The 13,978-nt window shown below is 33.1% G+C and overlaps 1 protein-coding gene across 1 annotated transcript; it reads right to left on the bottom strand.

The window, feature by feature from the left end:
* Positions 1-390: 390 nt before the first annotated feature.
* Positions 391-10,881, bottom strand: LOC124374427 (carboxypeptidase M-like; the record flags this gene model as incomplete). The annotated part of the gene is given in 9 exon segments (XM_046832641.1): positions 391-507; positions 2,634-2,687; positions 2,689-2,759; positions 4,866-4,887; positions 4,889-5,037; positions 6,406-6,435; positions 8,229-8,555; positions 10,746-10,845; positions 10,847-10,881. Coding segments are annotated over 9 exon segments (905 nt in total), but the record flags the coding sequence as incomplete, so codon positions are not given.
* Positions 10,882-13,978: the final 3,097 nt, after the last annotated feature.

Below are 13,978 nucleotides of genomic sequence, written 5' to 3'. Positions count from 1 at the left end.
CGAAGAGTGGATCTTAGAGGACAAAAAGTTTTCCAGAGAGATACATTCAATGTCTTTTTGTGACTTAAGAGCAGGACTAGAATTGTCCATCGGAATAAACTTAAGTTCAAAATCTTCTACTGCCTTAATTATTTGCTTAGACAACCATTTTTTCCCTCTAAGATTAAAATGCATCCCGTGCCTTGTATGAAGAGTCCTTTCAGCCTTACTAGCTCTACTAAAACTAAATTTGGATTTTGCTACATAGTTCCTTAAGAATTGAGTTAGTTTTATTAACTTCCATGTTTACACATGACCACTCCACCAGATCATACCTTGTTGGCAAGTCTACCAAAACTATCTTGCAGGTTCCATTAACTCTCCTGAGAATTTTAGAAACTCCATTGGTACCTGTGACTCATTCTTTGCCACATCGTTCGACCCACACAAGAGAACCAGAGTGTCTTCCTTGTGAAGTTCTTCTAGATTATTGCACATTTGTATCACTTGTTTTGAGCCAGCACCAGTCTGACAAAGCCAAGAGCCTTATGCTTATCCCTGTTGCGAATTTTCTACCTGTCTGTCCATTTGTATATTTTTTACTAAAATAATTTAAAAATTTGAAGTCGATAAAGTTATAAACAAAATTGTATACACTTGTTAGTATAACAAAGACCAGTAAGTAAAAAAAAATTGAAATATTGCCCCTTCCGGTTTCAAAATGGCAAGCCTTTTCTAAGCCTTTTCATTCAAAACCCTTAAATTTTATATAAGTACACGGGAAAAACAAAACATGGTGAAGGTTTTTATGAACATCGTAAGACCAATTTGTTTGTGCTACGATAAGTAATAAGGGAGAAATTAAAGCTTTCTTGAAAACAATTTAGTTAATATTGATCATGGACCATGTTAACCACATAATCAGTTGATTATTATTGAATTAGCTGATTATTATTCAACACCCTATAACTTATGGAATAATCTGCCCATTGTTGTTGTCTTCATGTAAATTTTAGTTCTTGTTTACATTTCATCTATGATGGAGAATTTTTCAACTGATTTTTCAACTGCTGAGTGCACTGATATCCATTTTGTATACAGTTTGGCCAATGGTAATGCTAGATTAGTCTCTAGATTGTATGCTAATCGCTTCCCAAGTAGAAGACACCTTTAACTACAAATGTTTTTATCGAAATTCATAATCGACTCACGGAAAATGGAAAGTTTGAATAGGACATGAGTGTTGCAGGTAACCTTAAAACAGTTTTTTTAGTAGATTTTGAAAAAAGAACAAACTGCATTAACTTGAATGAAATCCGTTTATTAGTAAAATTGAAATCTATTTCAGTTTCTTTTAATGCACTTTGTACCAACACATTTTTTATAGATAACACAGTTTGTAGGTTAAGATAAATACCTTTTTTAAGTGAAAATATTGAAATTGACAGTAACAGATGTTTTATTTCAGGTGTAAAAAGTAGTAATAGCACCGATACATTTTGTAAAATCGTCAATATTAAATTTATTAGTGTTTTAAAATGCAAATAAAGGAGTGTGATCAGGAAAAAATTAATATGTCAACAAACTTTGTCTTGAAAGGTTCATAAAAACCTCCACCATGTCTTGTTACTTCCTGTATATTTACTATAAAATACAAGGTTTTTATAGTATTAAGAGTTATTAAGCTTAGAAAACTTAGTATGCCTGCCAGTTTGAAACCAAAAGTGATAATCATTTCAAACGTTTTAAAATATTGGTCTTTGTTAAACTAACATGTGTGTAAAGTTTATACTTTTATCAATGTTAAAGATAAAAAGGGTGTAGTAAAAAAACACAAGACATACGGACAGATGTAAAACTAAATGAGATAGGATGTTATCAGAAATGTGTTGTATATTTTGACTTGAAAAATCACCTGGTGACGTTTGATCCCGTAATCGCTAGAAACCCCTCATATATTCACTAATGTGATAAAAAAAACCAAATTTTGCTTTTCCAAAATATTTTTCTGAATATAAATTTGTGTCTCATGTAAGTGTAAGAAGCACTCGCTCTGGTTCATACATTTTGAGAATGCCTCAGCACAGGACTGCAGTGTTTTGATAAGTCCTTCCATGAAATGGCTTGCAGGTTGTGGAATGCCCTTCCTCAAATAATTACTTCCATCGATAGCTGTTCCCGGTTTTGAGGCGAAACTGAAAGATATCTATCTTAAGCGGTTAGCCAAGGCAGGTCTGGTCTGAGATGCTGAGATAAACACTGACAGAGGGATGCATGTGAGATTGTGTGTGATAAAAGTTAGGACTCATTACCAATAACTACTTTAGTGTTATATGTATATTTAAAGTATAATTATATTTTTTTATGTTTTAAGAATTACAGAAGAAGTTACCTTATTAATTAGTTAAATTTTAATTTTATCATGTTAAAATATTATATTAATTTCACCTCATTGTTTGGATTTAATTATTTATTAATTTTTATATTCTTAAGGTAATATTTCATTAGTATTTTGAATTTTGTGTTGTCGAAGGATAAATTTAAGAATGGGTCATGCGGCCCTAACTTTGCCTGTATAAATAAAGAATTTTTCATTTATTTTTTTTTTTTTTTTATTTTACAACCCCCCACCAAACTAAGTCAAAGTCACATACCAGTCTGTTCTCATCCCAGAATTTAGGCAACTCGCTGGCTGCCGGGTATTTGCAGGCAGGAGAGCTCCAAGGTCACCTCCATGCAGCCGTACCAGACGTAGTTGAAGTCCTGCATTCCTCCTGCAAACACATTATTGTCTTCACCTGTGGTTACCGGTGTTGCAAAAATAATAAATATCTGAACGAGATTCTTACATAACTTGTGATGGCAACTCACTTAATCTCTCACATAACATACAGGGTGTAAATTAAGTCCTGATACGCCTGGATGTATTCGTAACAGATTGAGATATCGATGTGCAATCCTCACCATACCTATTAAAATACTTTTTTGGACTTTTTTGAAGGATAAAAGTATCCCCTCTTTTTTTTTAAATGGGGGTCACCTTAAATTTTCAAATTGCAACCCCTATCTTGTGACATGTCATTTTTAGAGGTCTCTTCAATGGAAAACACAATGACATGAACAAAACATATCTACGGCGATCCTAGCAAAAGTTATGAGCAAATAATCCCTTACTTGTAATGCTAGCTAGAAAAAGACGCCACTTAATAAAACTATCACACCAGACACATTAGATGCTATGTAAAGAAATAAGCTGGGGCCCTCAAAGTCTTACTAAAATATATCACACATGCATTGTGTTGATATGCACAAGACATTGGCATTGTGTCTACAGATTATTATTTTTTTGCGTTATTTGCCCATAACCTTCGCTAGAAAACGGCATAGAGGTGTTTTCTTAGTGTCATTTCTACTGAAGACCTTTAAAGTGACATGTCACAAGATAGAGATTTTGAAAATTTAAAGTTACCCCATCCAACCCCCTTTGAAGACGGGGTGAAATTTTTTTTACCCTCCAAAAAGTCCCAAAACAGTATTTTAATAGGCATGATGAAGATTTTACATCAATATCTCAATCCGTTTGGAATATATCCAGGCGTATAAAGACTTAATTTACACCCTGTATAGGGAAAACTTTCTTCATCGGATCACTATATTTGTAAGTTAATTGTTATTATCATTTATTCTAAATTGCCGTAATAAGTAGTTTTTCTAAAAACATTTATGTGATTTTGAAATAATTATTGTTTAGACAAATAAACTATTTCCAAATTATATTATTTTTTTATTTAAATTAAAATTATAGTAAATAGACAAACTGAAATATTTTGCGCAAACACCGCTAAGCATGTCAGTTCGTTAAGACATTGACTGCAGTGGAGACATAATACTACTATACTGCACATTACTACTATACCGGCTGTCCTGAAGTCGGTCCGTGGCTTGTGTCACAGTGAGGGTGTTAATTCTTGTGACCACTTTTTGTTTGCACTTTTCATAAATGTTTTGTTTCACATTAATAGCTCGGTTAATGTTTCACGGTAATTCACGGTTAAATTAATTTCAATTCATTGCTGACAATACGTAATTATTTGCCTTATAAAATATTTTATTATTACAAAAATTATTTATACAGAGCATAATATAAAACAGTGCATTTTTTACGCCACCACGCTAGCTGAGTACTAAAAATGTTTTGCCTAATTTCCTAATTGTTCTTTTAGTAAGTGTACAATTGGTATTGGGCACTTGCAACAAAAAAATTAGGAAACCCCCTCATTGTTCTTAACCCTAAAAGGACGTTACACTGCTTCCTGTGAGAATTCCATGAGGAGGAATATCAAGCATAATCTCATTTTAACAAGGAAGCTCCACCCAATGCAACAATCGTCTTCATATTCAACTATACCTATTGATGAGCCCTTTTACCCTGATATCTGGATATTTGCGATATGCCGCTCCTGGATAATCAATTGCGCTGCCTTAATTTAAGTCAATCATCAGTTTTTTGCGATAAGTTCCAGTGACAGGTACAAACCAACCATAAGTGAACCCTCCTGGGGTCTGGTTATAATTGTATCATAGAATAGATGTTGGCACACACAAAAAATATAGCTGATCTCACCTTCTTACTTACTCTAATAAGTTGTTCATTAAGAAATATAAAATAAAGTTTTTAAAAAAATTTTTTTGTCATTCCGTTTTCAAAAAACACTTGCAAATGTAAATAAATATACTAATATTCACTTGTATTTTTGATGTTTATTTTTGATCTGTTGCTCTTTAGATAAACACATGCTGCGAATTTAAAGTAATCTCTAACTTAAAAGTGAAATTTGTGAGGGTGGATTTCTTTTGTAAAAAGTGAGGTTAGACTGACCTGTAAGGGGGGTACCAGGCTGCTCCGTTTGGTGATGCCGTTCTTGAACGAGGGTGTGCCCTGCTTGCAGGCCTGGCCCAGGTGCATTGTGGGGTGGTTGCGTGAGTAGGTAAGTGAGAGGTGGCGAAACACGTCATCATCTGGTGTTATTGATGGTGTTGACGCATAGCTTTGGAACACTGCAATGTTAAAACAAGACAGGTTAAACTTTACATCAATACAGTATTTATTCACGACAAGTATCGTAGAATTAAGTTGTTTTAAAAAAAGTTAGAATATTTTACAATTCTTAAAGTATTAAACATGAAACACTTGAAATGTTGTGAACATTTATTTTTGTGAGTGATAGATTTACCAATTTTGGAAATCATGGAGGACAAAATAGTAAGTGCTGAATAAAACAAGGCTCTGTTAACCTATAATTAATTTTCATCAGAAACTGGCTTTTTTTCAAGTGACACATTATGAAGTACTATTTTGAATAAGATGTAGTTGTATCCTGGAACACTATACTTATTATATTATAATAGTATATATTATATACTAATAGTAATATTTGGTACTGTATTTAAAAATAATACTCAGTAATGTAAATAATGTTTATTTTATAATGAAATTTATGATGCTTTGTTTTCAAGATAAAACCAAAATCACAAATATAATAAAGACAGTTAACAAGAACTGTAGTTTTAAAATCATTCAAAAATGTTGTTAAGTATAAGTAGGAATCATAAACGGTAAGTGTAATAGCAGGTCAAACAGTTCAACTCCAGCTCCAAGTTCTGATTGATTGTACATGTTAACCAAGTCCTTTATGAGGCAACTTCTGACAAAATGAAATATGACACAAAATATCTAAATGTCATTGATCAACTATTTCTCACTCTGAGTTTTCCTAGTTTGTTTGTCCCCCATCACACTCTACATCCTAAATTACCCTTCCTTATTAACCAACATATTAATTGTTATTTTAGAAGATCCAACAATAAAAATAAATCCATTATGAACACATACTTTGTGGCGTAATACAAGTTGTCCAACATTCGACAAATTACGTTGCGGAACGTAATTCATTGATTTTTCGTGTAATTACGTCCTCGAACATCACTAAAATTTAATACATTTTTGTATATACTCTTCAATGTGTTAAGCTGAAGTACTACATTTATACATAATACAGTAGGTTTTTCTGTTTGGACAAATAATAACAATCAGACATCCTTGAAAAATCCCTGAAATTATGTTTATTTTTAGTACATGATTGATTGTATTATCAAAACTCGGCTACTTTATAGTTGTTAATTTAATGTAATACACGTATTACTGATGTAACAGATGAATTTATTACTTTGTTAATGTAATAAATTAAATACAAACACCAACTACCAAAATCACTTCAAACAAGGGAAAAATGGCCAGACCAGAATGATCAATAGTTATATACAAAATAAATTTATGAGAAAACAAAACTCCAAATCCAATAAATATTTCAAGTAAATCAAACTTTTATTTTATTTCAGAATATCACACCAATGTCACACACTTACCTGAACATAGTGGTGAAGAACGGCATATTCCTTTGTGCAGCAAAACAGAGATATATTGTAAGTCATTGAAATAATGACCTTAATGAACCTATTGTTAACTACGAGTATATTTGTGTATACTGTATATTGTTTACTATTTCATCTCTTTTTTTACCAATAAAAAAGTGTTAATTTTTAAGAATAAAGTTGGAATCAACAACATTTCTTAACATATTCTGCAGGATGTTGTAACGTCAACAGATAATAGGGATGAGGTTGGATTTGTTAGTTTCTTAGCTGGAATTAATTAGTTGATTTCAAAATCCAATCAGCTGAAGGTAAACAAAATATACATAGTATGGTAAGTCTTTTATTTTAAAAAGAGGAATTTGGTCTGAAAGATTTTAACGATTTTGTTAATGTTTATCTCTTTGTGAACTTGAGATATTTTCTATGATCTCTCTCTTTAGATTATGTCTGAAGGAAATTTTTTGCATCAACATTGCATTGCATAAATATAACTATGTAAGCTAATCCAAGTTTTGCATGCTTTTTGAAAGTTTTTTATTATAATTTTCCATCATCTATCTTTTTGAACGATTCCATACTAGTTTTTAACAAATAATGTCTTCATAGAAAACAATTTTTATAGTAATCAATAATTTCAAGAAGAGAGCTAGATACTAATAACTTCACATTTAAATTAGACATTTCACGAAATTCTAAAACTAAATTATGATGATATGGTTTAACATTTCTTTTTTAAAAAGATGTCATTTGATATGATATCAGTATAGAGCCAGCTTTTAATCACTGAGGGCTTACAAAACCGTAAAGTGTTTATAATTATTTGTAAATTTCACTTTTAAATCAGTTTATTTACAATTTAATTGGCTGTGCATAATGAAGCCTATAAATCATGGGACTGGAGAAATTTCAATTCTGTCTGTCCCACGCAATATGTCGAAAACAAATTAGACCTAGTCTTGCTTTTGCATGAAGCTTCATTTGTATAGATTAAACTCTAAGTTGAATTTTGGCTGAACGGTAGCACATATACTTAAGCCTACATTGGTCTACCATGATGACAACGAGAAAATACCAGAGTAAATAAATTTTGTAAACAAGCTGAAGTAAAAGCATATGCGATTTCAACATGTGACATATAAACACATGTAAAGTTATTCATATAGTAAAAAAAAAAGAATACTTGAATGGAAAATCAATGTTAAAAGTTGGTAAGAAGATTTAATATCAACACACTCACGTGTTGTAGCACCCTCTCTCTGTTCACCCAAAACTTTTATTATTTAAACATTTCTATGAAACTAAACTCAATAAACAACATGGGAATGTACGATATAACAAGATTGATCACCTATATCATTTAAATTTTGCATGAAAATTAATTTCTATATAGAAAATGAGTTTCCTGATGGTGCATGTTCAACCATGTATTTTGGCTGAGCACCATTCAGTGGGCTGACACAAGGTCTGCCTGGTGGATATATACACTTTAATTTTGCACAGGTTTGATCTATTTGTCTGCATGACATGTCGAGAACAAAATTAGCTGCAGACTTGAAATTTTGCATCCAACCTGAGCGAAAGACTTTTTCACATGCTCTCATCGTTATCTATTTACTTAGAAGTATCACAATAACCTTATCTGATAGAAGAAAACGTACAACTCGTTTCTGTTTTTACGATGGCAAAGACAAGTAATACTTGTGTGACTTCACAGAAATAATAGGCACGAAAAGCGCTGACCCAAATGCCACTTCACTCCCAAGGGGATGAAGTGGTGTGTCTCGTACCGGATTGGAAGATGGAGTTTAACTCACTGGAGTTGGGTGTGTTGTCGAAGGGGTAACTGGCGACAAGGGCTCCTCCGTGGAGTCCTCCGGACAGGACAAATTGAATCTTGCTAGTCCACTCCTTGACGGCATCTGTCTCGGGCTGGCCTCGCTTGTTGTTCTGCTTGAAGTAGTCGGGGAAGTTGCGGTTGAGGTCGAAGCCCCGTGCGTTGTAGCGGCCCTGGCCTCCGTCGCACTGTCCCTCTCGCGCCACCTCGAACCCGTCCGGGTTCATGGATGGCAGGATGTGTATCCGGGTGTTATCCAGGAGCCATTTTATGTTAGTTGTCCGTGTTGTAAACTGTTCACCAGGTACTGTGGCAAAAAGATTTGCAGAAGTACTTAAAAAACAATTTTTTTCGATCGCTTTAAAACTATATAACGTTATACAATCAGGGGTAGGGGCTACTAAATGTTGAAATCCCATGGGAAGAAATAGCGGACTATATCTAAGTCATATCAACATGGAATAATGGGAAGCCAGGTCTGTTCCAGCTTCTCCAGTCAAAGCGTGCAAGGAGCAGCACTCCCTTATTCCAGCCTAGCAACAGCCCTTAAACACTTAGGGAGCCCCACTAACTCCAACAGTCATCTCCCTCAGTAAACTAGACCTATCAATCCACATCCTCCAATTCCGATATCATGAAATTTGTGGTAGTGATGAGAGGCTCTTGGAAGGTATAAACCAGCCAGAAATGAAACTTTCTTCTTGAATCCCTCAGGGGTTGATAATTATTTATTGCTTCAGTGCTGGAAAACTGGACCATTAAAATAGTATAGAGAGCAAGGTTGATGATTGATTGATTAAGAGAACTTGGTGGCTAAGAGTTGCTCCATACTAGGTTTGTCTACTAAGTAACTGACTTACAATTGTATCTGGCACTACAGGGAAGAAGCCCTTCTGGTATTTTACACCATTCAGAACCCTGCCACATTAGCTGCAAATGCTCCATCTTCTGAAGTACTTAATCAAGTTTATACGCTAATGAAGCATACTACTGCACCAAACATGTTGACGAAAGAGATTCTTCAAGATTCAACAAGAAACATTTATCTGAGACTTTTGGTACGGAAAGGAAAACATTTAGTGGAGTAAAACAAAAAAGAGGTTTTGCGGATTTAAATGTGGCTGCACTTCAACAGCTAAACTTCCAAAAATGTTGAACATACTCATGAAGCTATCGATGAACACCATTACCATTGTTAGAGCTGGGAGAAGGTCTAGGAATCTCAAAAACTGTTTCTTGTGTAATGTTAAACCCACAGGGGTTGTGGCTTTGAAATTGTCTCTCGGTTCTTTATAGAAGTCTAAAATGATTATTAAGGTTGAAATGAAGAGTTCATTTTAATAGCTTGAACTTCAATAGCAATTTCAATAGCTTGTGATGGGACCTGTTGGAGTATGATTATGAGCCAGTTTTACGAGTGGGATACTTGTAACAGTGGCAGACTTGCAAGAAACTGAAAAGTTAGATCAATACTATGATACTGTTCACTGTATTTTGTATTCATTCATCATGAACGAGGTCCAAGACGTCAGATCTTGAATATGGAACTTAAATTGTAGAGAAGTTTTTTAATTATTATTTCTCAACAAACACATCATAAAACAACCTTTTTACAACAGTCCTCATATGTGTCTGATAAAATATTGGGCACTCCAAAAATTGAAAACCTTCTTAAAAAATCAAAGAGAACAAGACTTGAAGAAGTAGAAGTTAAGCAAAGAAAATGAAAAACGTTTTAAGCTATTCTGAAAACATCAGCCCAAGATGTATTACCGGAAGTGGGAGTACGACTGGAAGAAGTAATTGCTTGCGGTGGGAATTATATTGCACATACCACAAAGTACCTCATCTTCAGGTCTCCACACAAGGTCAGATATTAAGGACACTTGTGTGATGAGACCTTAGGCTTATTATTGTAACAAAGTGTTTATTAAAATAAACTTGTCTGTCTGATTACAGACCAATTAACCAGTGAAAAACATTTTTTATGATAAAAAAATAACCTTTCATATTAATGAAAATTAAAAAAAATATTTTTACAAAAGTATAAATGATTATACAAGAGGTTTGATGATAATAACAATTATTTTATCTCTTAAAGACTACAAATTTGCAGTTAGTAATAAAAGGTATCCTTAAAAAAATTATAATTAATAAAACTTTTAGTATAAACTGATTAAAATGTTTTATAAATCAATAAAGTTTATTACTTGTGGTATGCAGAAACTTTTATTAATTAAGTATTTAAATAAACATTATATTTGTTTATTTTTCTGTGTAGTTTAATTTCATCACAATTAATTACTCTAATGTGGTTATTTTATTAAACTGTAACGCAGTTTGACTCTTTATTTAAATAAAACATAAATAATTCTTGGGATTGGAAATTCGCATAATGCTCACAAAACGTTGATTTTGTTCAAAAGATAGTTGTTACAGTATTACATTGAAGAGGTGTTCCGATAAACTCATGCTTTGACAAAGTTTTTACGCCTACCTGTTATCAAATGCAGCATGAGTTCCCTTCCAACTGCTTCGTTCCCGTGCATGTTGGCCACGTACTTCACATCTGGTTTGCCGATCATGTGCTCGTACGGTTGATGCCGAAACCACCATCACCCACAGATCTCTCCCTTAAACAAGTGAAACAAAGTATGTGAGAATCTAACAAATCCATTTAAATATGTTCAGTGTTTAACTTCGAAAAGATTAAAGGGAATTGTAAACACCTGTGATATTGAAAATCTTTACTGTATGGCTATTTTGAAAGTGTTTGCCATATTAAATAGCAATTAGAATTATAGAAATTTTCAAAAGAACTATGAGGAATGATGGAACTTACATCAATACCTTCATATCTAGTTTAAATCAATCTTTCTTCTTTCTTTTTCACAATTTATGAATAAAAGTAAATCTGAGGAGAGACCGATCCCCTTTTAAACCTTATTCTGCCCTATTAATGATGGGGTCACTGCCCTGTGCACGGATTTTAATCAAACAGAATAAGGAGAAAAGTTGGTCCAGTCAAGGTCCACTCATAGACAAAATTTTAATTTGCCTCAAGTCCAACGTCCTAGAACCGCTTAACCATCGGCAACTCCCAAAGAGAAAACCGTTTCTAAGACAACCATAGTCATATGTTCTCTGGAAGTAGTATATTAATTTTGTACTGTTTCTCATACTGATGATACATCATCCTCACTGTGTTCAGTGTCAGTATCATGGCAAAAACTCCACATCTGACATCATATAAAGGTTTAAAGATACTGGAAACAGTTGTTTTCGGATAATGGAAATAAGTTTTCGTTCAGTCAGACTCAAAAGATGTCCAGATATAAAGTTATGAACTCCTCAGCAGGATGTTTAAGACTGTCTAAGGGCTACTCAAGGATCTCACTTTCTGTAATGGGGAGATCTAAATTTGTAGTTGAGATCTTATAAGGAGTAATTTGTGTTCATGACTGGACAAAAAAGTATGAATCGTCCGTTACATATGGAGTGATTAGCAAATTTGCAAGAATTTATCATGGACGACATTTTCAAAACTGATATCTACTTCTTCTGCAAGTGTTGAATCCCTAAAAACCAAATGTATGAAAGTAAACAAACAACTCAGTTCGTTTGACGAAATACTACAACAGGAATGCTTTTTCAGGCGTTTAAACATCTAAAACTAAAATACGCATCCATAAATTACAAAGCACTGTGATTTACTAGCTTTCGTGCATGTTTAACATTTCTTTAAGGCAGTTACAACCTGTACTGTGCAATGGCCATTGTTTATGTTCTGGGACATGATTCATTGTTTAAAGGTACATCTTATTCTCTTGCTAAATTTGACTTCGGCAAGTTCATCATCAAACCAAACATTGATTTGTGCTGAACTGCTTCAAGTTTTTATCTATGCTTCATATCATTCATCTTTACACAAAGAAGAGGACAGGTTACAATCGTTAATACCTCTATTTTGTTTTAACAAATAATTAAGTAATTATTAATTTACTAAATTATTAGTTACAATGGAAGGAATTATTGGGGAGACTTTAATAAGCGCCCTACACTTGTTATTCAATTGCTATTATCGAACAATATACTATCCAACTTCAAAATGTAACAATCATATATAATAAGAGTTATAAATAACCATAACAAGAAAAATCTCATACATTACAAATTAAAAACATAAATTTAACGATAACATTACAAAACAAAAAAAAACCAACTATGGCCTTGACTTAGATATCTAAAAAACCTTATAATATTACAACTTGCCCAGAATTATTAATGTAGACATTCTCCTGCATTTACATTACAGGTAATTTCATCATCATTTTATTATTAGCCCCAGTACTGCAGTAAACAAACTATTGAAATAAAGACAAGTAATTGTCCTCCAATAAGACTATAATAAAGTAGACTAGTTTATCATAATCAGTGCCCTGTATCTATTACAGTCACAAGTCCAGTAACTAGTAGCAGTTCAGAGATAAGGTAACAGTTTAGTGATGGGATAACCGAATGGATTTTATAACCGACTAACCAGTCAGTTATTTTTGTCGTCAATCGGTTATTTTAGTCGAATGAATAACCGATTACCTTTTAAATTCAATCCACATTTTAGGGATGGGGTGGTGGGGGAATGAACCATTCCTGTTGAGACAGGTACGCGGCGCGGCGCGGACAATTTACTCACGGCCGTACTTAGCTTTGGTGAGCCCTGGTAAAGATATTCGGTCGGGCACCGTCGTGTCCCCCCAACCAGACACAGTCCCTTTCATATAGACGTTGTGACTGGCTCCGGAAGAAAATTGTACGAAAACCCGGTCTGAGTTCGGACCTTAATATACAATCAAAAAATTCCAAGCAAACCCGCACTGGCAGAACCATAATTGAAAACGAAATTCTGTAATTGTATTATTACTTTTTTCTGTGCATACGTTATAGTCATAACATTTTAAAATGTTATATTATCATATATCATTTATAACACTAACAAGATAATTAACCGTTCAAATTGCAAAATTATAATTTATTTTAAATTACGAATCACGAAAGTTAATCGCTAAAGAACGATATTTCAGTAATAAAAATAACTTATTATAATAAACGGAGCAATTTATTCAAGTATAGACTGTCTGCACAACCAGTTAACATACAGAAAATTATTCGGTAGAAATAAATAATCTAAACGGACTAATTTTAAATAACCGATCAGAATCAACGACTAATTCAAGTACAGACTAAGTCTGGCACAATCAGTTAACTTATAGAAAAATTAGTCGGTAGAAAAACTTATCTAAAGACTAATTTAAAATAACCGATCAGAATCAACGATTAATTCAAATATAGACTAAGTCTGCACAATCAGTTAACTTATAGAAAAATTAGTCGGTAGAAAAACTAATCTAAAGACTAATTTAAAATAACCGATCAGAATCAATGATTAATTCTAATATAGACTAAGTCTTCACAACCAGTTAACTTATAGAAAAATTAGTCGGTAGAAAAACTAATCTAAAGACTAATTTAAAATAACCGATCAGAAATCAACGATTAATTCAAATATAGACTAAGTCTTCACAACCAGTTAACTTATAGAAAAATTAGTCGGTAGAAAAACTAATCTAAAGACTAATTTAAAATAACCGATCAGAATCACCGACTAATTCAAGTACAGACTAAGTCTTCACAATCAGTTAACTTATAGAAAAATTAGTCGGTAGAAAAATT

Source organism: Homalodisca vitripennis, unplaced genomic scaffold (assembly GCF_021130785.1).
Source record: "Homalodisca vitripennis isolate AUS2020 unplaced genomic scaffold, UT_GWSS_2.1 ScUCBcl_8375;HRSCAF=16463, whole genome shotgun sequence".
NCBI classification, from domain to species: Eukaryota; Metazoa; Arthropoda; class Insecta; order Hemiptera; family Cicadellidae; genus Homalodisca; species Homalodisca vitripennis.
The sequence above is the reverse complement of the archived record's forward strand: the minus strand, read 5'-3'. Positions and strand labels throughout refer to the sequence as shown.